At 42.6% G+C, this 22645-nt stretch overlaps 1 protein-coding gene across 2 annotated transcripts in view; it reads right to left on the reverse strand.

The window, feature by feature from the left end:
- The window catches only part of LOC311591399 (paired immunoglobulin-like receptor B), a 40070-nt gene that overhangs the window by 16019 nt on the left and 1406 nt on the right, over window positions 1-22645 (reverse strand). Inside the window, exons 5-15 of one of the 2 annotated variants that reach the window (XM_084770945.1) lie at window positions 22242-22526; window positions 21802-22110; window positions 21276-21572; window positions 20731-21033; window positions 20382-20432; window positions 19393-19509; window positions 19006-19081; window positions 18893-18930; window positions 18608-18660; window positions 17663-17818; window positions 16555-17585 (exon numbers count right to left, since the gene is read on the reverse strand). In XM_084770945.1, coding sequence (XP_084627071.1) covers window positions 17406-17585; window positions 17663-17818; window positions 18608-18660; window positions 18893-18930; window positions 19006-19081; window positions 19393-19509; window positions 20382-20432; window positions 20731-21033; window positions 21276-21572; window positions 21802-22110; window positions 22242-22526 — 1865 coding nt within the window. In that variant the 3' untranslated portion in view covers window positions 16555-17405. Of the gene's footprint in view, window positions 1-16554; window positions 17586-17662; window positions 17819-18607; window positions 18661-18892; window positions 18931-19005; window positions 19082-19392; window positions 19510-20381; window positions 20433-20730; window positions 21034-21275; window positions 21573-21801; window positions 22111-22241; window positions 22527-22645 lie in introns of those variants that run through there. The other variant, XM_084770946.1, reaches the window with a different exon arrangement.

The following is a 22645-nucleotide window of genomic DNA, read 5'->3' on the forward strand; positions in this document are numbered from 1 at the left end:
AAGTCAAATCTCCTTCTCCACTTAACGGTGAAGAATATCCTGTCCATCAGCTAATCTGGGTAGGGGTCCAAATTTACTGCCTATATTTTCCTTGGCTGGTGCCATAGTTTTAGAAGGACCCCAGGACCCAGATCCGCCTGTCATAAAGTTCCTCTTGTAGGTTTCCAGAACCCTCTGGATCCATCTATTTCCCCATTCTCCCATGCTTCTCTCACCTAAAGTCTCAATAGGATGTCCTCCCCTCTCACCCACTTTCCTGGTAAGTAAAGGTTTTCATGGGACGTACCCCTTGGACTAGTGTCTCTCTGTATAAGTGAGTATATACCATTTGTCTCTTTTTGCTTCTAGGTGAACTCACTTGTTATGATAATTTCTAGTTCAATCCATTTGTTCCCAAATTTCGAGGATTCCTTCTTTTTAATAGCGGAGTAGTATTCCATAGTATAAATGTACCACAGCTACTTTATCCATTCTTCTACTGAGGGACACTTTGGCGGGGTTCACGTTTTCTAAGCTGGCAATTGAGGGGGTAAATCCCTTTGGAAGGCAGCTGCTTATGTTCCTGGCTTAGCAAACTTAGATTTCTCTGAGCTAGTATCCTGAGGTTCAGCTGGATTCTGCTGAGTACTTGGCCTTCTCAGTGAGATCAGCAGTAGAGTAGATTAGAACTGTGTCTTGGAGGTCAGAACTCATTATCTGGGATCCAAATGCTGTTCTTGAGGGTACCAGGTTTGACTGAGCCAATCATCTGTTACCCAGGTGGCCTGTACTTGACCAGTATTTGGAAGACTGCAGGGTGTGTGAAGCTTGTGGCTGAGAGAAAATATGTAAAATCAGGTCTTTGAAGAAAATGTTATTTTCAAAGTTTCTTCACCATTTCCTTTAAAGGCAATTTTTCTTTGGGATGCATTTTTATTTCAGGAAAAACTCACAAAAACATTTGAGGAAGTTTGGAGGATTTGAGTGCTCTAGAAGTACTTTGAGAAATCCTTTGGACTCAGCTATTTTGCATCAAAGATTTTGATTTGTCCTCGTCATTTTTATTTGCATCAAATTTCTAGCTTTTAATAAAAAATAATACAGAGGACCTTTGTTGAGACAACGTTCTGATTTAATCTAAAGGAAGGCAAATTTGTAGCCTACTTGACAGGCTGCGAAGACAGATATCTGATTTCTAGACCACACATGCTTGTAAATCAAATTCTAGTACAGGCAGGACTACACAAAAACCTCCTTCTTCAAAACTAAAATAAAATAAAATAAGAGAAAAATTTGTTAGGGAGTGAGGAAAAGCAGAAGGAGCTAAGAATTTTGGACCACATGTCACTGGTGCTTTTGAGTCATTGGGTGAGAAGAGAGGATGAATAATTAAATATCCAAAAGCTTGAAAGAGCTTCTGCCGAGATCCCATAGCTACCTTCTGTTCCTATGGAAAAGGTGAGGAGGATCAGGAGAAATGAGACAAGTTGGTACAAGGTGAGTACAAGGCCTTTATCTCGACCCATGCTGGGAGAGACAAGTCTATGAACAGAGTAGGCATATGTTAGAGTGTGTTTGGGGTACAACTAGTCTTGTATATAGTTAAGTAAGTCTCCTGGGCATGATTTAGTGAATAAAGCAATAGAGGCATGAATAGAACCCAGATGCTGCTTTCAAATGTATTTTTCTAAGTATTGTGAGCTATTATTACCAAGGTCAATTTTTGTGGCACCAGATGTGGATTGCAGACCTGTCTGCCTGGAGAGCAGTGAACACGATGATCTCAGTCTTTAGTGTTTCTCTGTGTGATGAACATGAGAAAGGTTATGTACATAATATACAGAACAAGAGTGCTATAGGTGTAGCGCCTGCACATTGTTGCAACATTTCTTTTAGGTTGAAGAATGAGGTTACAAAATCTTTTGACCAGTTCACTTGTGCTAACTAGAGACATGAACTGCAACACAGATTCATATTTTTACTAAGAACTAAGGTCTCAGTCATGTGAACAGGAAGGGATCTTGATGAACACCCAAAAAGTACATGTTTCTTTTGTCTACAGCACCCCAGAAAAGAGATGATTGCTGCTGATAAGTGAGAAGAATGTGGTCACCATGTCCTCAGTGCACACTTTTTAAAAACCGGTAGTTGCTGACCACATAGCTTCTGGTCACACAGTGTGGTAATCATATGCGTCATGGAAACTGTGAGTTGAGGCTCAGAGTCTAACATAGCCCTAACCAAGGTCCCAAAATAACCTCACAACTCATAAGCACTTAGATAAATTTTTTTCAATTGAAAATATCACAATCCCTACAGCTCTTGGAAATCCCCTCATGTGTTGTAGATACACTGTGTGCCCCTTAGCAGTCATCTCTCCATTTTCTCACCAAAACCTGCAGTGCTGCAGTAAACAGTACTACACTGTACACTTGAAAACTTTCATGAGGGTTGTATTAACAATTTTTCTATTGCTGATATTAATACCATGACCAAGGCATCTTACAGAAGAAAATACTGCATTTGAACCATTAATTCAAAGGGTCACAATTTATGATGCCAGAGTGGAGGCGTGCTGTCAGGAGCATCTGAGTTCTCACCTTTCAAGACACTGGAGACAGAAAGTAGAAGGAAGGTCTCTTGAAGTCTCATTGATTTTCTCCAAGGACACACCTCCTCCTACAAAACCACACTTCCTCATCTTTTATAAACAGCTACACCAACAGAGGCCAAGCATTTTACCTTATATGCCAATAGGTGCTAACAACCACAGGGTTTATACTTTTTAATTTAAAAAAATTTAAACTTGATTTTAAAATACTTGCAAATAAAATTCACATACATAAATTAACCAGATCTACAGATCGTACAATTAAGTGACCTTCTACTTAGCTGAGTAGCCAATAGCTTAGAGGCAGTTTAGGTTCACAGTGAATTTTACAGTTTCAATATTGAAAATATTTTTACTCATTTGCCTGTATGCCATTTTTAATTGGAATATTTGGTTTGCTGGTGTCTAGTTTTCATCCACCTGGACTTGAGTTTTATGCATGATGATATATGTATGTCTATTTGAATTCTTCAACAGGGCAGCATCCAGTTAGATAAACACTATTCACTGAAAATTCTCTTTCTTCTATTGTATAACTCTGAATTTTTAAAAGAAAAAATCAGGTGTTTTTATATCTGTGTCTTCAATTAGATTCCATTGTTCAGCATGTCTGTTTTTATGTTATGCATCTTTTATTACTATTGCTCTGAAGTGGTGCTTGGAATCCAGGATGGTGATACCCTCATAATTTTTGTATTAGCTTTCCAGTTTTTGTCATATGAAGCTATGTTTCCTTCAGGGTTTGTAAAAATTGTGTTGGAAGTTTTATGGAGATTACATTCGAAATGTGGATTGGTTTTGGTAAGATGGCCATATTTTTACTAAGTTAATACTACCAATCCATAAGTATGAGAGATAATTCCATCTTCTGACATCTTCAATTTCTTTCTTCAGAGATTTCAAGTTCTTGTCAAAGAGGTCTTTCTCTTGCTTGGTTAGAGTTGCAACAAAACATTTTATATGACTTTTGTCTATTTTGAAGGGGATCGTTTCCCATTTGTCATTTGTATATAGGAGTTCTACTGAACTTTTTGAGTTCATTTTGTGTTTAATCACTTTGTTGAGTGTTTATCAGTGGTAGGCAATCAATGGTAGATATTTTATGGTCACTTATGTATACCTTCATATCAGCAGCAAATAAAAATACTTTGACTCTTTCCTCTCAAATTTGTATCACCTTGATCACCTTTGTCCTACCTGCATGTCCTCTGTATTAGGTGTAACCTCTTCCTCTGTAGCCTGGTAAGGCTGTCTTGACATGGGGAAGTTATCTACTTTGGTGGCCAGAGGGCATGTCTGAAGTAGTCCCTACTCTCAACACGTGAGATTCACAGGAAGACTATGCTACTACATCTGAGCAATGGGTCTAGGTCCACATCATACATGGTCCTTCACTGATGATTCTGACTCTGTTTTGTAGTGTAGTTATCATCTATTATGTGACTAATGTCTGATTATGAGTGAATATATACCATGCATGCCTTTCTGGGTCTGAGTTACCTCACTCAGGATGATCTTTACCAGTTCCATCCATTTGCCTGCAAATATCAAGATTTCCTTGTTTTTAATAGCTGAATAGAAAATATTCCATTGTGTAGATGTCCCACAGTTTCTTTATCCATTTTTCAGTTGAGGAACATCTAGATTGTTTCCAGATTCTAGCTATCATGAATAAAGATGCTATGAACATTGTTGAGCAAATGTTCTTGTATGGTGGAGTATCTTTTGGTTATATTCCCAGGAGTAGTATCTCTGAGTCCTGAGGTAGCATTATTCCAAGTTTCCTGAGAAAGCACCAGATTTATTTCCAAAGAAGTTAAGTTTGCATTCTCACCAACAACAGCAAAGTGTCCCCCTCTTTCCACATCCTTGCCAGCATGTGCTGTCACCTGAGTTTTTGATCCTAGCCACTCATATAGGTGTAAGATGGAATCTCAGAGTAATTTTGAGTTGTATTTCCCTGATAGCTAGGGATGTTGAACATTTCTTTAAGTGTTTCTTGGCCAGTGATATTTCTCTGTTGATAATTCTCTGTTTAGTTCTGTACTCCATTTTTAATTGGATTATTTAGTTTGGTGGTGTTTAATTTCTTGAGTTCTTTATATATTTTGTATATTAGCCCTTTGTCAGATGTAGGGTTGGGGAAGACCTTTTCCTAGTCTATACGCTGTCATTTTGTTCTGTTGACAGTGTCCTGAACAGAACACCAGAAGCTCAGGCCCTAAGATCAGCCTTCAATAACTGGGACCTTTTGAAACTGTAAGGTGCATTTGTGTTTTTGTATGCAGCAGATTATGTGTCCTGTTTCTGCATCCATTCTATTATTCTGAGTCTCTTTATTGGTCAGTTGAGGCCATTGATGTTGTGTGATATTAATCAATAGTGGTTAATGGTTCCTTTTATTTTGATGTTGCTGGTGACAGTGTGTGTGTGTGTGTGTGTGTGTGTGTGTGTGTGTGTGTGTGTGTGTGCTTCCTTTCTTTTGTTTTTTTGGGTGTCAGGTTATTCATGTCCTCTGTTTCTCTGAGTAAAATTACTGTCCTTGGGTTGTTTCTTCTAGTATTTTCTGTAGTGCTGGATTTGTGGCTAGGTACTGTTTGAACTTGGTTTTGTCATGGACTATTTTGTTTTCTCCATCTATGGTGATTGAGAGCTTTGCTGGGTAGAGTAGCCTGGGGTGGCATCTGTGGGTTCTCTACATGACTTCTGTCCAGGCTCTTTTGGATTTCATAGTCTCTGTTGAGAAGTCAGGTGTAATTTTCATAGGTATGCCTTTATATGTGACTTGGAATTTTCTCTTGCAGCTTTTGGTATTCTTTCTTTTTTTCTGTACATTTTGTATATTTTCTATCATGTGGCAGAGAATTTAAGGTCAACTTGGAGTATACAAGGAATTGTCTCATAAAGAGAAAGACAATCCCTAGGTATATGGGTTGGACACAGTTAAGCACATTTTACATTTTACATATTTCCATGTGTATGTAGGCTTTTGGTTATTTCTTTTGTTGTTGAAGTCTAGCTTTAGACCATGGTGATCTGATAGGACACAAGACATTATTTCAATCTACTTGTATCTGTTGAGGCTTACTTTGTGACCTACTATATGATCCATTTTGGAGAAGGTTCCATGGGGTGTTGAGAAGAAGTTATAATTTTTTGTGTTTGGGTGAAAAGTTGTGTAGATATCTGTTAGATCCATTTCTCGCTTTAGTTTCTGTTTAAATGACCTATCCTTTGGTGAAAGAGGGGTATTGAAATCTCCTAGTATCAATGTGTGGGGATTGCTGTGTGGTTTAAGCTTTGTTAATAGTTCTTTTACAAACGTGGGTGCCCTTGTATTGGGAGCATAGATGTTTAGAATTGTGAAGTCATGTTGGATGGCTTTAACTTTGATGAGTATGAAATGTCCTTCCTCATTGCTTTTGATTAATTTTGTTTGAAAGTCTGTTTTATTAGATATTAAAGTGGCTGCACCAGCTTTCTTCTTGTGTCTGTTGGCTTAGAATACCTTTTTCCAGCCTTTTACCATGAGGTAGTGTCTATCCTTGTGGCTTAGATGTGTTTCTTGAATGCAGAAAAATTTTGGGTCTTGTTTATGCATCCATTCAGTTAATCTGCTTCTTTTTGTTGTAGAATTGAGACCATTGATGTTGAGAGATATTAATGACCAGTTACTGTTAAGTCCCTTGACTTTGGTATTGGTTGCGGTAGAGTGTCTGGTTATGTTTTTGCGACAGTGTAGTTACCTATTTCCTGTGTGATTTTGGCTATAGCTTGTCACTTTGGTTTGGACGTTTCCTTCTAGTAACTCCTGTAAGGCTGAATTTGTGGATAGGAACTGTTTGAATTTGATTTTGTCATGAAATATCTTGTTCTTTTCCATAAATGGTTATTAATAGTTTTGGTGTGTATTGTAGTCTGGCCTGGCATCTGTGGTCTCTTAGCATTTGCACGACCTCTGTCCAGGCCCTTCTGGATTTAATTGTCTCTGCTTAAAAGTCATGTGTAATTCTGATCTATTTGCCATTATATGCTAACTGGCCTTTTCCCCTTGCTGCTTTCAATATGTTTTCTATGTTCTGTATATTTTCAGTTTTGATTATTACATGTCAGGAAGATTCTCTTTTCTTTTCTATTCTATTTGGTGTTCTGTAGGACTTTTTTATGTTTATATGCGTCTTCTTATTTAAATTGAGGACATTTTCTATGATTTTGTTGAAAACATTTTCTGGGCCTTGGACTCAGGTGTTTTCTCTTTCCTCAATGCCTATTATCCTCAGGTTTTGTCTTTTTATGGTGTCCTTGATTTCTTCGATGTTATGTGGCACACTAAATCTTATAGACGAAAAAGTGTAGAATAACTTTGAAATTAATTGTAGGTACAGAACATAACTTCCTGAACATCACCAGCTCAAACACTAAGATTAGTAAGTGGGACCTCATAAAACTTAAAAGATCCTGCAAGGGAAAAGGCCATGCCTGTAAGACAGAATGGTAGCCTTCAAAATAGGAAAATATCTCATCAGTCTTACACCCAACTGAGGGCTACTATCCAAAACATATAAAAACTCAATAAATTACACACAAGTACACCAAATCATTCAATTACAAATGGCTAAATGGAGAATTTTCAACTGAAGAATCTCTAATGGCTGAGAAACCCTTAAAGAAATGTTCAATGTTTCACACAAACTCTGGTGCCCCATATTTGAACATGTCCCTTGGATGGAGATGCCTGTGGCACTCAGAGGAAAGATAATACGTCACCAAGGAGAGACTTGATACTCTCTGAGCATATACAGGGGGAGGAGGTCCCCCTCAGACACAGACATAAGGGAGGGGAGTAGGGGGGATGTGGGAGGAAGGGAGGAATGGGAGGATACATGGGATGGGCTAACAACTGAGATGTAATATGAATAAATTAATTTAAAAATAAATAAAAAATAAAAAAAGAAATGTTCAATGTTCTTAGTAATCAGGGAAGTGGAATCAAACAATCTCTGATATTCCCTAAAACACCAATCAGCATTGCTGATGTCAAATATCAAGTGGCAGCACAAGCTGGTGAGGATATATGGAAAAGGGAACACTCTTGTAAACTTGTACAACCATCTTGGAAATCAATCTGGTGGATTCTCAGGAAATAGGGAATAGTTCTCATTTTATGTATATTTCCTAATATGTCACTATAAAATTGTCCATAGTTTTCTGCTGTGAATACTTTTTGAACAAATGTAGGGAGGCTGTAGAGATGGCTCTGTGGTTATGAGCATATACCGTTCATATTGAGTATCTGATTTCAGTTCCTAGTCCCCACAGCCCACAAACATCTATGATTCCACCTTCAGTGCCCACTCTTTAATCCATGGGCACCTGTACACATGATGTATAGTCACATAGACACATATACATACATGTAAATTAAACAATATAAATCTTTTAGAGATTGAAGTCATTATAGGGTTGTATGTGACAGGAACTGATGCAGGAGAACAGCAACTTTGAGGACGGTTCTGTTGTGATTATCAGCTTAAATCACTACAACAAGATTTTATTTGTGGTCATTTGTTAGTTTTTTATACTTGTTTTATTTAGTTCTTGGGTGTGGGAATGACACTGAGGACTTAGGTGGAGGTCAGGGAACAAATGGTTAAATTCAGTTTTCTCTTTAAACTACTCCTGTAAATTGAGTTTAAACTATGCAGCATGGTGGCAAGTGTGTTTACATGCTGAGCCATCTTACCAGACCTCTGTTATTTATTTAGTCTTTGAGTCAATGTTTCTCTATGTATTCTTGTCTGTCCTGGAACTCACTGTGTAGACCAGGTAGCCTCAGATTCACATAGATCTGCCTTGTCTCTACATCCTTCATTTTGAAATTGAAGGCATGCCACACCAAACCTGATCTATTTATTAATTTTTTAGCAGTCTGATGTATTCCATGCTAGCCTCTTCCTTCTAAGCTATGTAGCTGATGATGACTGTGACCTCTAGATCTTCCTGTCCAACACTTCAAAGTGCTATGATTTCAGATGTCTACCTTCACTGGCTCTGGCTGGAGGCTGTTGTTTTTCTGAGCATATCCAGTGGAAGACTTTGTCTCCTGGGGTGTGGCTAGCTTCTTCAGGGAGGGATCTTTAGGCTTTATCTTATGAGTAGAAAATGCCTGTGGAGGATTCTAGGCAGCTGGGCATCTTAATATAGGAGGTTATGAGAGAAGTAGGTAATGCATATGGCTGGTTTAATAAGCATCTGATTAGCCATGTATTATGTAGACTTGGAAAAAAGAGGAAGGTAGAGGGGCTGGCAAAGCATTAAAGCATTTATTTAGTTAAAGGAAAGTAAAATATCTTGGTTTGATGTCCTTTAAAAAGAAAGGTTAGGGACTGAACTCAGGACTTCTGGGAGAACAGACAGTACTGTTAATCCTTGAGCCATCACCCCCCCCAGATAAGGAATAAACATTGTTAATTACGTACTTGAAAGAAATAGTAAGGCTTTTTTTTGAAAAACGTTTATTGGTTTGGATAGTAGTTAATTTAACTCATCTGATACAAGGTGTTAACCTGTAAAGAATTTTATTAGAGCATTGTTTGTTTGGGCTGTTTTGGGGACAATAAGGAGCTGCTGGATTTAAGGGGTCCCTGGGCACCAGAAAATGTTTAGGCTGGTAGATTGGCTATTTAGAATCCTAAAGGAAAAAAGACATTTCATTAGTAGGGAATCAAACTCTGGACCTCTTGTTTCACAGCTTAAAACCTCATTAGTTGAGCTATTGGATCACTCTGAAAAAAGGGAGAGCCCAAGGAAAGCTTTGAGAGGAATCTTGGTTTATAAATGTAGTTAGTTGTTTTGTTGAGGATCTGTCCTGAATTCTAGAGCATAGGGAAGCTTATTAGTTGTTAAGTTGGAAAGGGGGAGGGTGCAGGCAATTCCTGGAGCTCCAGGATTGAGCACGGTTGTCCAGAGGCTGTAGTACTCAGACTTGGGAGATCTGTTGCTCTGAGTAAAGCCAAGAGCCACTGGAATGGTAACTCCAAACCACCTTTTTTTCAGCCTTTTCAGAGAATGCATGTAGTGGCAGCCAGCCCATGGCCAGCTGGAGGGTGGGCCCTTGTCAATTTTATTTTTATGTTTGTCTTTGTACCTCTGTCCTTTTTTTTGGGCATTTGAGTGGCTGGAATAGAGGGGAGGGGGCTGGAGAGAGAACTGGACACCTCCAGGCTTTAGAGTTTTTCCAGTGTTAGGCCACTGCCAGGGTAGACAGTCTAGAGGAAGGACTTACTTTGGGTAGGCACAGCCCCAGAAAAATTCTGTAGTGCTCCACTAGACCTGACACCCTTGAGCTTAACTTTTGTAGCCTGAAGCCAGATTGGAAAAGCTGTGGGTGGGGTTGGGTCTTAGTTTGGCATCTGTGTTGAAAATGGCAGAGACTTCTGTGAAATTTACTTCTGACAAACAGGATCTTTTTTGACCTGGGTAATTTGGTTGTAGAGGGCTTTAGTGAGGGCACATTTGGAGCATTGAAACTAAGGGGTGGTTGGAGATCCAAGATGGCGGTGAGCAGTGTGGAACGTGTTTGAAAGCTCCAGTGAACAATTCAGGGAATTGCACAGATTTCTGAGCCAGGAACACCAAGGTCCCCACACCACGGCAGCAGAAGTGCTCCACAGTTCGGAGGGACCAGGGTGTGGAGGACCTGCTTGCCCCTGCACACGGGAGGAGCACGGACTTTCTCGGATCAGAGCAGCAGTCGCAGAGACAGCAGTGTAACCAGTGGCACCAGCATCTCTAGCGGCACCAGTGGCAGTGGCTGAGGTTTGCAGCTCAGAGCCTTCCAGTGGAGGTGATTGGTGTGGTGGACGGTGGGAGTTGCTGCGGGAGAGGGGACTCTGGACAGGATTTGGGTCACGTGATGCCTTCAGACCCAAACTGGACTCAGTAGACAGTTCAGCCTCAGAGTCCGGGGTTTGCTCAGTGAGCTGTGCCGTGGAGAAGCTGGGTCAGCTCAGCAAGCAATTCTGCCCGAGGCACAGCTCCCCTGCTGTGACACAGGCTGGGCTGAGTGCTCACTTCCACCCTAGGCTCCAGCTCAGCGCAGCCATAGTTTTCCTGCTGTGACACAAGCTGGGCGGAGCACTCACTTCCACCCTAGGCGCTTGCTCAGTGCAGTCGCAGTTCTCCTACTGTGGCAGACGGTTCAGGCCCTGAGAAACTAGCTGAGCTCAATGCAGGATTCGAGACCAGTATCCCTGGCTGGACTTGGCAGGGGATCCAAAAGGCTGTGGATACCTTGGCCTGATCCAACACTCATTCAGAGACCCAGAACGATTGCAGGACCCACAGCAAAGGGGAGCTGAGGATCACTGGCTGTGAGAGCCCAAAACGACAGGGCTAACCTCCTGACATCCACACCAGTGAAGTATCAGGGCTTCCAGCCTACGGAAATCATGAGAAAACAAGTGAATCTATCATCAGACTCCCTCCACCCAACTCTGGAAGTTACCCAACAAAAACAGAGATGGGAAAATGTCTAAAGGACAGCGTAAAAGCATACGCAAAAAACTCCAAAACAACATGGTGTCTCCAGTTTCCAGCTATCCCAAAGAAAACAACCCAGAGAACTCAAATACAAGGGAAACACAAGAAAATTACCTCAAATCCTGGTAATGAGGATGATAATGGAGGAAACAAATAAAATTCGAAATCAGGTGCAGGAAGATGCAGAGAAGGAGGTGCGAGACATAAAAGAAGCACTTAGAGTGGAACAGGAAAATTTTCAGGAAAATGTAAACAACCAGATGAAAGAAATCAAAAAAATCTGCTCAAGATATGAAGACGAAAATGGATTCAATGATAAACATACAGACAGAAGAAAAACGAGAACGTGAGACCTCAGAGAAGAAGGCGAATGACACCCATCAGGATGGCTAAGATCAAAAATTCAAGCGACACCACATGTTGGCGAGGATGTGGGGAGAGAGGAACACTTGTTCACTGCTGGTGGGAATGCAAACTAGTACAACCACTTTGGAAATCTATCTGGTGCTATCTCAGAAAAATGGGAATAGGGCTTCCTCAAGACCCAGCTATTCCACTCCTTGGAATATACCCAGAAGATGCTCCAGCACACAACAAGAAAATTTGCTCAACCATGTTCATAGCAGCCTTATTCATAATAGCCAGAACAAGGAAACAGCCTAAGTGTCCCTCAATAGAAGAATTGGATAAAGAAACTGTGGTACATGTACACTATGGAATACTATTCAGCTATTAAAAACAAGGAATTCCCGAAATTTGTGGATAAATGGATTGAGCTAGAAATGATCATAATGAGTGAGTTAACCCAGAAGCAGAAAGACTCAAATGGTATATACTCACTTATATCTGCATATTAGCCCAAGGGGCATGTCCCACGAAAGCCTTCACTTACCAGGAAACTGAGACAGAGGGGAGGACATTCTACTGGGATAGAACACTCTCCACAGTAGAGTGGAGAGTGGGATATTACTTTCTCACATACTCTGGTGCCTCACCTTTGACCATGTCCCCTGGAGGGGGAGACCTGGTGGCACTCAGAGGAAGGACAGCAGGTTACCAAAAAGAGACTTGATACCCTATGAACATATATAGGGAGAGGTAATCCCCCTCAGGGACAGTCATAGGGGAGGGGAATAAGGGGAAAATGGGAGGGAGGGAAGAATGGGAGGATACAAGGGATGGGATAACCATTGAGATGTAACAAGAATAAATTAACAAAGGCAAAAAAAGAAAAAAAATGAGGAGTTTCAGCAAGGAAAAAATGGAAGCTGAGGAAGGAGAATTTATGAACAGATTTAAGTGCAGAGATGAGAGTCAGCGATACTGCCACTTACAGAAACAAAGAAGACAGAAAAGTAAGGAAATTAGCAGCTAGGAAATACAATCCAAGGCAAGAAGGGAGGTCAGATTCACCCATTGGGTCACCTAGGGCCTGAAGAACTCTCTTCAAGTCTTCTATTAAGCTGTGAGGACTATGTTTAAACTTACAGTCAACTTTGAGAGGTTGGCGGTTCCTGAGAAAAGTTTCCTTCTGTCCTGAGGGCAGGTTTCATGTTTAGACCATTGCATGTTCTTACATCTGTGCATGTGCATTTTTCTAAGTTGCTGCTCCTAGTCCAAGAGTACCCTCTACTATCATTAGTTCTTGAATTCCTAATGGATGCAAGACATAGCTTCCTTCAGCACCCAACAAAATAGAAGACGAACTGTGCATATGTCTTTAGTACATTATTGATTTGGTATAACCTTATCAAGGGCACAGTGCTTCCTTCTGGAGTTGAGTAAGACCCCTTGTTTAATTGATAAATCCTGGATGGTCAAAATGGTTGTGCCCAGCAGTCACACTATCTGGGTAGCAGAGGTTAAGCTCAGTGATTGCCAGTGAATTGACTGCACTACTTTGTGCATTTGATTTTCCCCTGTGGATGCTAGGACTATCTATCTTCCCAAGAAGGCTTCTGGGCCCCAGGGTCATCCAGTCTCCAGCCCATTGCTCCTAAGGAGCCTTCCTAAGGAGACCTGCTGGGGCCCTAGGGATACAAGGTCCCATCCACTGTCCCAAGGATTTATCCACCTTACTGAGAAGAACTCCCAGGCTCCAGGATCATCCAGCCTCTGAGCCTTGGTCTTACCAGCCTTCTTAAGGAGATCAGTGGTACCTCAGGATCATCCTGGTTACACTTCCTAATCCCCTCCCTGTGGTCTCAAATAGGACACAGCTAATGAAGGAAGACTGTTGGCTATTTCCTGAGATCCAGCCTGTGGCCTATAACACTATCTACCATCCCGAGGAGGGCTGCCAGACCCCAAGATCATCCAGCCTTTGGCCTAAAGCTCTTTCTATCTTCCTGAGAAGACAAGCACGCACCAAGAACAAGAAGCCAACACCAAGGACAACTAGATGTCTGAGGGTCAGCAAAAGAACACAATCAGCATGAGCCAGGGCAATGTGGAAACACTAATATTTATCAATAGACAGAAACAATAAAGAAAACACAAGATGCGGGAATCCTAGAGATATAAAATGTAGAGATGACAATAAGAACTAGAGATGTAAACATCACCAAAGACTACTTCAGACCAATCTTGGTCATGAACATTGATACAAAAATACTCAATAAAATACCCACAAACAGAATCCAAGAACACACAAAGACCATTATTCACCATAATCATATTGCCTTCTTCTCAGGGATGGAGGGTTGGTTCAATATATGAAAATTCATCAATGTAATCCACAGCGTAAAGAAACTGAAAGTAAAGAAGACATGATTATCTCAGCAGATGTTGGAAAAGGTTTTTGACAAAGTACAATACTGCTTGGTATTTTAATTCTTGGAGAATTCAGGGATACAAGGGGCATACCAAACACCATATAGTTAGTATACATCAAACCAATAGCCAACATAGAATTAAATGGAGATAAACAAAAAGCACTTCCACTGAAATCAGGGGCAAACAAGGCTGCCCAATATCTCCTGAGCTACTCAATATAGTATTTTAAGTCCTATCTAGATGAGCAAGACAACTAAAGGAGATCAAGAAGATCCAAATTGGAAAAGATGAATTCAAAGTATGATTCACAGATTATAAAATAATATACCTAACACTTATGTCTGCATACTAGACCAAGGGGCATGTCCCATGAAAGTCTTCACTTACCAGGAAACTGGGACAAAGGGGAGGACATCCTACTGGGACTCTAGATGAGAGAAGCATGGGAGAATAGCAAAGTAGAAGGAACCAGAGGGTCCTAGAAACCTACAAGGAGAACATTATGATAGGCAGATTTGAGCCCAAGGGTCCCACTAAAACTAAGGCACCAGCCAAGGACAATACAGGCGGTAAACTTTAAATCCCTACCCAGATCTAGCCAATGGTCAGAACATTCTCCACAGTAGAGTGGAGAGTGGGATATGACTTTCTCACGTGCCTCACCTTTGACCATGTCCCCTGGAGGGGGAGACCTGGTGGCACTCAGAGGAAGGACAGCAGGTTACCAAGAAGAGACTTGAAAACCTATGAGCATATACAGGGGGAGGAAGTCCCCCTCAGTCACAGTCATAGGGGAGGGGAGTAAGGGGAAAATGGGAGTGAGGGAGGAATGAGAGGATAGAAAGGATGGGCTAACAATTGAGATGTAATATGAATAAATTAATAAAATATATTTTAAAAAAGGAATTTCCAAAGGGGAACTTTTCTTCTCTTTTATTTTTTATGCTGTATTTTTCTTATCTTTTAAATTTTTTTATTTAAGTAATTTATTCAAGTTACATCTCATTTGTCATCCATCACTTGTATCTTTTCATTCCCCCTCCCTTCTTTTCTCATCCTATTCCCTTCCTCTAGGTCTGTGACATAAGAGGACCTTGTCCCGCACTATAAGATCGCAGCCTATCAGATCTCTTCCTGGTAGCCAGCTTACTCTTGCTCTGAGTGTCACCAGGTCTCTCCAGAAAGGGGAAGTGGTCCACAGTTCATGTCCTAGTCAGTCCCTGCTCTCCACACAATGGTGGAGAATGTGGTGTCCATAGTCTAGATCTAGATAAAGGTTCTAGGTTTACTGCATGCATTGACCTTGATTAGTACAGGAGTTTGAGCTGACCTGCCTGGGTCCAAATCAACCAGCCTTAATGGTCTTCTAGTAGATTTCTAGGATCTTCTAGACCTTCTATTTCCCTGTTCTTCCTTACCTCTATCACCTAGAATCTCAATAGGAAATCCCAGTATCTATCACTATTTCCAGCTAAGTGAAGAATTTCGGGGGATATCTCTGTTGGGCTAGTATCCAAATATAAGTGAATATATACTATGTGTATGTTTCTGGATCTGGGTTAGCTCGCTCAGCATTATCATTTCTAGGTCCATTTATTCACCTGCAAATTTAAGGATTTCCTTGTTTTTAATAGCTGAGTAGTATTCCATAGTGTAAATGTACCAGTTTCTTTATCTTCTGGGACTGAGGGACATCTAGGTTATTTCCATGTTCTGGCTATTATGAATAAGGCTGCTATGAGCATGGTGGAGCATATGTCATTGTTATGTGGTGAAGCATCTTCTGGGTATATTCCAAGGAGTGGAATAGCTGGGTTTTGTGGTAGCCATAATCCCAGTTTTCTGAGAAAGTGCAGAATGATTTCCAAAGTGGTTGTACAAGTTTGCACTACCACCAGCAATGAAGGAGTGTTCCCCTTCAGCATATGCTGTCACTTCATCTTAGACACTCTGATGGGTGTAAGGTAGAATCTCAGAGTCATTTTGATTTGTATTTCTATGCTGACTAAGGACATTGGGCATTTTAAGTGTTTCTCAGCCATTTGATATTCCTCTTTTGAGAATTATCTGTTTAGTTCTGAGCCCCTTTCTTAATTGGGTTATTTGTCTTGTGGTGTTTAATTTCTTGAGATCTTTATATATATATTGGATATTGGTCCAAAGGGGAACTTTTTAAGAAACAGTGTGTTCAATGTGTGGTATTCCACACAGATAACTTATTCATGTCAAGAGATCTTCCTATTTTATGTATATCTCCTAGTATGCTGATATAAAATTTTTATAGTATTCTGCTGTGAATATTTTTTGAACTAACATACGAAGGTTGTGTATATGGCTCTGTGGTTAAAAACATATATACCATTCCTTTTGAGGGTCTGATTTCAGTTACTAGCCCAACAGCATGAAGCTTCCAAACACCTATACTTTCAGCTCCAGTGCCCACTCTGTCCTCCATGGGCACCTGTACACATGCCATATAGTCACAGAGACTCACCTATATACAATTAAATAAAACAATATAAATTTTTTAGAAATTAAAGAGAATAAATATAGGGTTGTATATGACAGGAGCTGAGGCAGGAGGACAGTTCTATTGTGATTACAAGCCTAAATCACTACAACAATCTTTTACTTGGGGTTACTTGTTAGTTTTTTATAATCATTTTATTTAGTTATTGGGTATGGAGATGACACTGAGGACTCAGGTGGTGGTCAGAGAACAACTGGTTAAACTCAGTTTTCTTTTTAAACTATTCCTATAAAGTCAATTTAAGATATCCAGCATGGTGGCAAGTGTGTTTACATGCTGAGACATCTTGCCAGACCTATTTTATTTATTTAGTCTTTGAGTCAAGGTTTCTGTATGAATTCTTGTCTTCCTGAAACTCCATATGTATACCAGTTTGTCTCAGATGCACAGAGATCTCTCTTGTCTCTACCTCCTTCTTTCTGAAATTGAAGGCGTGCAGCATCAAACCTGATCTATTTATTATTTTTTTTAGCATGGTCTGATTTGTTCCATGATAGTCTCTTCCTTCTAAGCAATGTAGCTGAAGATGACTCTGACTTCTTGGTCTTCATTTCTACCACTCCAAAGTACTATTATTTCAGGTGTCTACCTACACTGAGACCTTTGGTAACTAATGTTTTTCTGAAACAAGTCTCACTATGTAGCCCAGACTGGCATGAATTTTACAAGGCATCCCAAGATAGCCATAAAACAAAGGCAATTTTTCTGCCTCAGACTTTCATCAGTTGAAATTGTAAAGCTGTGTAACTATGCTTGTAAATTTTCTTACTTCATTGCTTTGTTGAGATATGCCATTAAAATTAGCACTCAATGGAAAACCCTTCCCTTCTATTCATTTCTCATTTCACTTGAATGTTGAGAATCTCTGGCTTTATTTCCAAACTGTGTGACATTAGTTAAAGCTCAGACAGGTAGCTCAAAATTCCCAAATCCCTTGGTGGCCTGTTATCCATTCTGGCATACAGAAGGTCATTGTTCCTTGTCCTTGGGAACAGGCTCAGCATGAGCAGCCATCAGAGCAGCATATACATTGGGCGCCTCTGGGTCTTCTCCTGCCTGGGATGGAGAAGGTGCAGCTGTCCCCATGCTGAGCGTCCTGATGCATAGCTGGGCATAGGTCACATCCTCAGTATCCTTGGATTCTGCAGCCTGCAGTGGAAGAGAGTGAGAGGAAGGTTTATGCTTGGCTTGGGAGAATCTGTAGGTCTCTGGAGGACAGGACCCACCTGACTGTGCACCTCTCTGTCCTCTTCTGCTTGTCCATCTTTTGCTTTCATGCACTCACTTGACATGGCAGAAGGTAAGGGAGATTTTGCTTTCCTGAGCCTGGAAGGTTTCACCTGGGCATATGTCTCTCCCTGCAGGTCTTCCTCAGGTGGTTGCTGTTGCAGGGAAGCAGTGAGGTACAGATAGTGTCTCCTTGTTCCCCTGGGGGATCTCCTCTGGCCAGTTTCCCATAGAATGGCCAGAGTGACCCACTTAGATTACTGCCTCCCTGGTGGGATCTTACTAGGCTTCCTTCCTACAGTTCAGGCTTAACTTGACACTCTTTCTGTCTTGGATTCAGCAACACAGTCTATATTCCTAAAAGCACATTTCTTGGGGTTGGAGAGGTGGCTCTTGCAGAGGACCTGGGTGTGGTTCCCGGAACCCACATGGCAGCCTCTAGTCAACTGTAATGCTAATACCGGGATATTCAACCCACACTTCTGGCCTCTAGAAGGACCATGCAGGCATGCCATGCAGAGACAAACATACAGACAACACACACACACACACACACACACACACACACACACACACACACACACAGAAAACTCCATAATAACCTTACAATTACTGACCAGATTCCTTTGATTCTACTCTGCTCCATGCTTACAGTTGCTCATCCCTTAGACATCTCTGTGGGCTTCTTAACATAGGGTTTCCCACTCAGAAGACAACTAGACAGGTACCCAAAAGCCAGAAAGTACACAGAGGGTGGAAACTTATAATCCCACGAAAATGAGGAGAGAGTGAGGCCATAGCACACATGAAGCACATGTTTGTGGAAGGGAGGGAGAGGGCAACTGTGGAAATTGCTGAGGGATGAGGGAGGAAGAACAAAAAGGGCCCCCTGAAGTAAACTTCATCCTAAATTTTAGTGCTGACAATGGGGACCGGGATCTCACCCAACTGTCCAGATCCACACTGTCCTTAGGTTGAATGTCCTCCATGGAAGCATCTGTTATAGAAGAACAAACAGAATGTCTCCTGACCAGAGTCGAGGCATGTCTCAGAACTCTACATTATTTCCTGTCATTCCAATGTGGGGACAGAGAATCAGGGAGTACTGGATTATCCCTGGACATGTAGGGTGAAGTCCAGACCCAACAGTGAAGACCTTGAGTCCTCTCCACCACCCCAGCAATTCTGAGACCTCAGACACCCCCATTCCAGGACTCTCTTTCTCTCACAATGGCTTTCTTCCTGGGTGGCAGCAGATGGATTGGACCTGGAGAAACAAGATGTGAGTTGTCAGTGTGATGTTTCAAACAGGCAGGTGTCTGTGTCACTAGCCATGATTTACCTCTTCTGGAAGCCTCTGTTCCTCGTTCCTGGCTCCGCAGCTCTTTCAGGGAGTTGCAATTCTGTCTCTTTCTGAGCTGCAAGGAGAGGAGTATTAGCTAGAAGAGTAGGAAGTCCATCTACCAGGCATGATCAGGGAAGGAAGGAAGCAATTTCACAACACAAAGGTCAGTGAGCAAATGTCCCAGAACATGGTGAAGTTTACAGAACACCTGACGTTGCACAGGTTCTGAGGTCAAGTGCTTTCTCATCTGAGATCTGCAAGTGCTTCTAAGCTACCCTGCCACAGTTTGAGGTCTCCCTGGGGCTGACATCCTGTATCCCTGTTTGGAGGTTCACAAGGGAACCCACCACCTCCTGAGACCCAAGTCACCCACACTCTCCTCACCATTCTTCCTGAATTTTCCCTTATGCCTTCGTCGGAGAAGGAGGAAGATGAGGATGATGAGAAACAGGAGAAAGGCCACAGAGACTCCAATCAGAATCTTCAGGTAACTTCCCAGTCCTGAGGCACAAGTGACATCATGAGTGGGGACCATTGCTGCTTCCCTGAGCACCTGCTGTGGGACAGGCACATGCTGGCCCTTCACACTCACCGTCTGTCATCCTCACAGTCATGCAACATGGAGTTGTCCTTTTTCCTACCCAGCAAGTCACCTGCCTCAGATCACTGACTAGAAGTGGCAGAGCTCGGAGTTGAAATGAAGGACTCTGATTTTCAGCCCAGTTCTCTCCCACAGAACTGAGCTCCATGAGTTGGAGTGAAGAATCCTGAATGTCCTACCATGGCCCTGTGTCCCATCCTTACACATGTCACCACACTATGGGGCTGACCCACTGCGGAGGCCTCCTCTGTCAGGAGAGGTCACAGCCATGACCACTATGGGCAAAGACCATTAGGCATGTGGACTAGGTTTCTCCCTTTATATTCAGAGAAACAGCATCCCATAAAGGGAAGGGGTTGTCCATGTCAGGATCTCCAGAAACAGTTGTATCAAGCCCATAACAAATTTCTGCACATCTTAGCCTGACATTCCAACAGCCTTTATTTAGCCCTCTGGTATCTCTCTATGTTGGTAGGATGTTTGTACTTAGGGATTTAGTGCAGGATGCGGATTGTGGCTGCCTGTGTTCCTTGATATCAGTGTCACCCATTTGGCCCACTGTTCATCTTGAGCCTAAATCACTCTTTCTCTGGATGCCACCTTCTGTACCCCACTTCTAACCCCAAGCTTCTGGGGTCTCTTTTGTGATCTCTGTTTGCCTCTCACACTCACAAGCTGGAGTTACAGAGAAATGAGGACTGTGGTGGCGCAAGAGCTGCAAGGAAGGCTGGGGATAAAGCACACTCCCTGCACAGAGGTGCCTGATACTTACCTGTGGGTGACATGTGCCCTGAAGGTGGTGAACTGGAGTCTCCAATGGGTCCTAAGAATCAGAACAAGAGGAGGACGAGGGTTAGCTGCAAATCCAGGGTCCTCACTTGGCTTGGTGTCCTCCATCTTCCCTGCCACCTTCCCCAAGATCCTCATGCTGCCTGCTCCACACCTAGATTGTAATAAAGAATGGAGTGGATATTACCCGAGGGACCACTGTCAGCATCCACTTCTCTGTGAGGGATAATGTCTTCTGACCAAGCTTTCTACTGTCCCCTCTATCCTACCCAATCAAGAGCTCTCATAGGTTGTCGATTGTGAGTCACTATGAGATGTCAGGATCACCCCACCTGAGACCTTGAGCTCCACAGGGGCACTGGCATGGGACAACAGGTAGAGAGATGTGTCTTGAGATCCATAGCACCTGTAGGTGCCCGCGAGGCTGGAGGTCACAGCAATTATGGAGAACTCTGCCTGGTACTGCTGAGCTTGGAACTTTGATTTCTGTCTCAGGGGCCGGTGGGCCGCTCCTTCCTTGGACAGAATGAAAGTGTCCACTCTGTATATTGACTGACACAGCAGGGCCACATTCTCTCCTGAGTGGACTGTGGAGTTAGGCTTCACTGAGAGGGAAGGTGTGACACTGAGCTGTCCTAAAGAGAAGAGGGATGATGAGAGGCTGCCTTTGTTGTTCTGAGCTGAAACCTCATTGGGTCCACCCTGAACACCCAGGATTATGTGCTTTTTTTCTGACAGAGCTCCTCTCCTGCTCCTCTGTGTCTGCATCCGTTCCCTTCTATGATCCCTGTTCCTCATCCCAGCCATCAACTTCTAGGCAGCTCCATGAGAGACTGAGCACCGGCTAGGTGTCCGTTGGATCTATTTAGTTTCTCACCTGTGATCAGGATGTCCAGGGGGTCACTGGAGGCTGACCACTCAGAGGAGAGGTTGTGTGCACCATAGCACCTGTATTGGCCTCCCATGTCATGTCTCACATTGCCCAGTGTAAAGTTGGCCAAGGAGAGGCCAGCCTGGGTCCACTGGCTATAGTGCTGCATGATGTCTGCTTTCCCGTCCTTGTGCAGAGCAAATCTGTTGTAGTTGATGTCAGAGGAACACTGCAGTGTGAGGCTCATTCCAGGGTCCAGGATATGGCCTTGATGAGTTAGAAGAGATGGCTTCTTGGACAGCCCTAGAGGGAAGGTGACAGGCTAGGGACTGAGTAGATGGTTCTTACCAAATACCTATGGCCTTCCATCCTGCCCTGCACATGCTGGTGCTTCTCCCCAGATTTAGGGTGCTGTTTCAGAAACCTACCTCTCCATTTAGTCTTTCTTTACTTGTGACTCCCCAGAGGGTCAAGGCTGAATCAAAGGACTCAGGGTCTCATAAAATTGTTGGTGAATGACATGCCGACTCACCTGAGATGTGTACTTCCAAGGGATCACTGGGTACTGACCACAACTGTGGAGTATCCTTGTAGTACCCATAACATCTGAAAGTCCCTGTGTGGTTTGGGGTCATGTGTTCTATAGTGAACAGGGCTTGGTACTGTGCAGTAGAGGGTATATACTGTGCATCTACAGAGCTAGAGAACTTTTGATCTTCCTTGGTGAGAATGAACTTATCACATTGATACTGTGAGACACACAGTAGGGTCATGCTTCCTCCTGAAGTTCCTACAGGACGTGGCAGGGCTGACAAGCTGGGTTTAGTGTAGTAGTATATGCCTAGGAGAGAAGGATGCAGACTGTTACATGGGCTCACACAGCCCAGCCACATTGTTTTCTGGGGCTAGTCTGAGGGAGGGGACTACTCCTGAGAGCAGAGAGTGGGCCAGAGCTGCTGACTGTCCACTCACCTGTCACCACCAGTTCCAGGGTGTCACTGCGCTCTGACCACCCAGCTGAGCTGTAACAGTAACAGTGATATTGCCCTGCATGTTCCTTTGTCACTTCATGGATGGAGAACTTGGCCTTGTTCCCAGGCTCCTCTGGGGTGTGTGTTTGCCATGGTTTCTGGCTTCCCTCTCTATGCAGAACATATATTTCTGCATCTGGAGTTCCCTGACACCAGATGGTTGTAGAACTTCTGGAAGCAATGACAGAACTGGGCTCAGCCTTAATGATGGGTTTCTGGAGGGTCCCTGCAAGGAGAGAGTGAGGTGGGGTTTTTTTCAACATGGCACTGATAGGTCACACTTGAAAATGGCACTCATGCTGATCCAGGGTAGCAGAAAGCTCCAGGATGACTTATCTCTCCTGG

This window comes from Acomys minous (assembly GCF_964271855.1).
Source record: "Acomys minous genome assembly, chromosome: 20".
Taxonomy (NCBI): Eukaryota; Metazoa; Chordata; class Mammalia; order Rodentia; family Muridae; genus Acomys; species Acomys minous.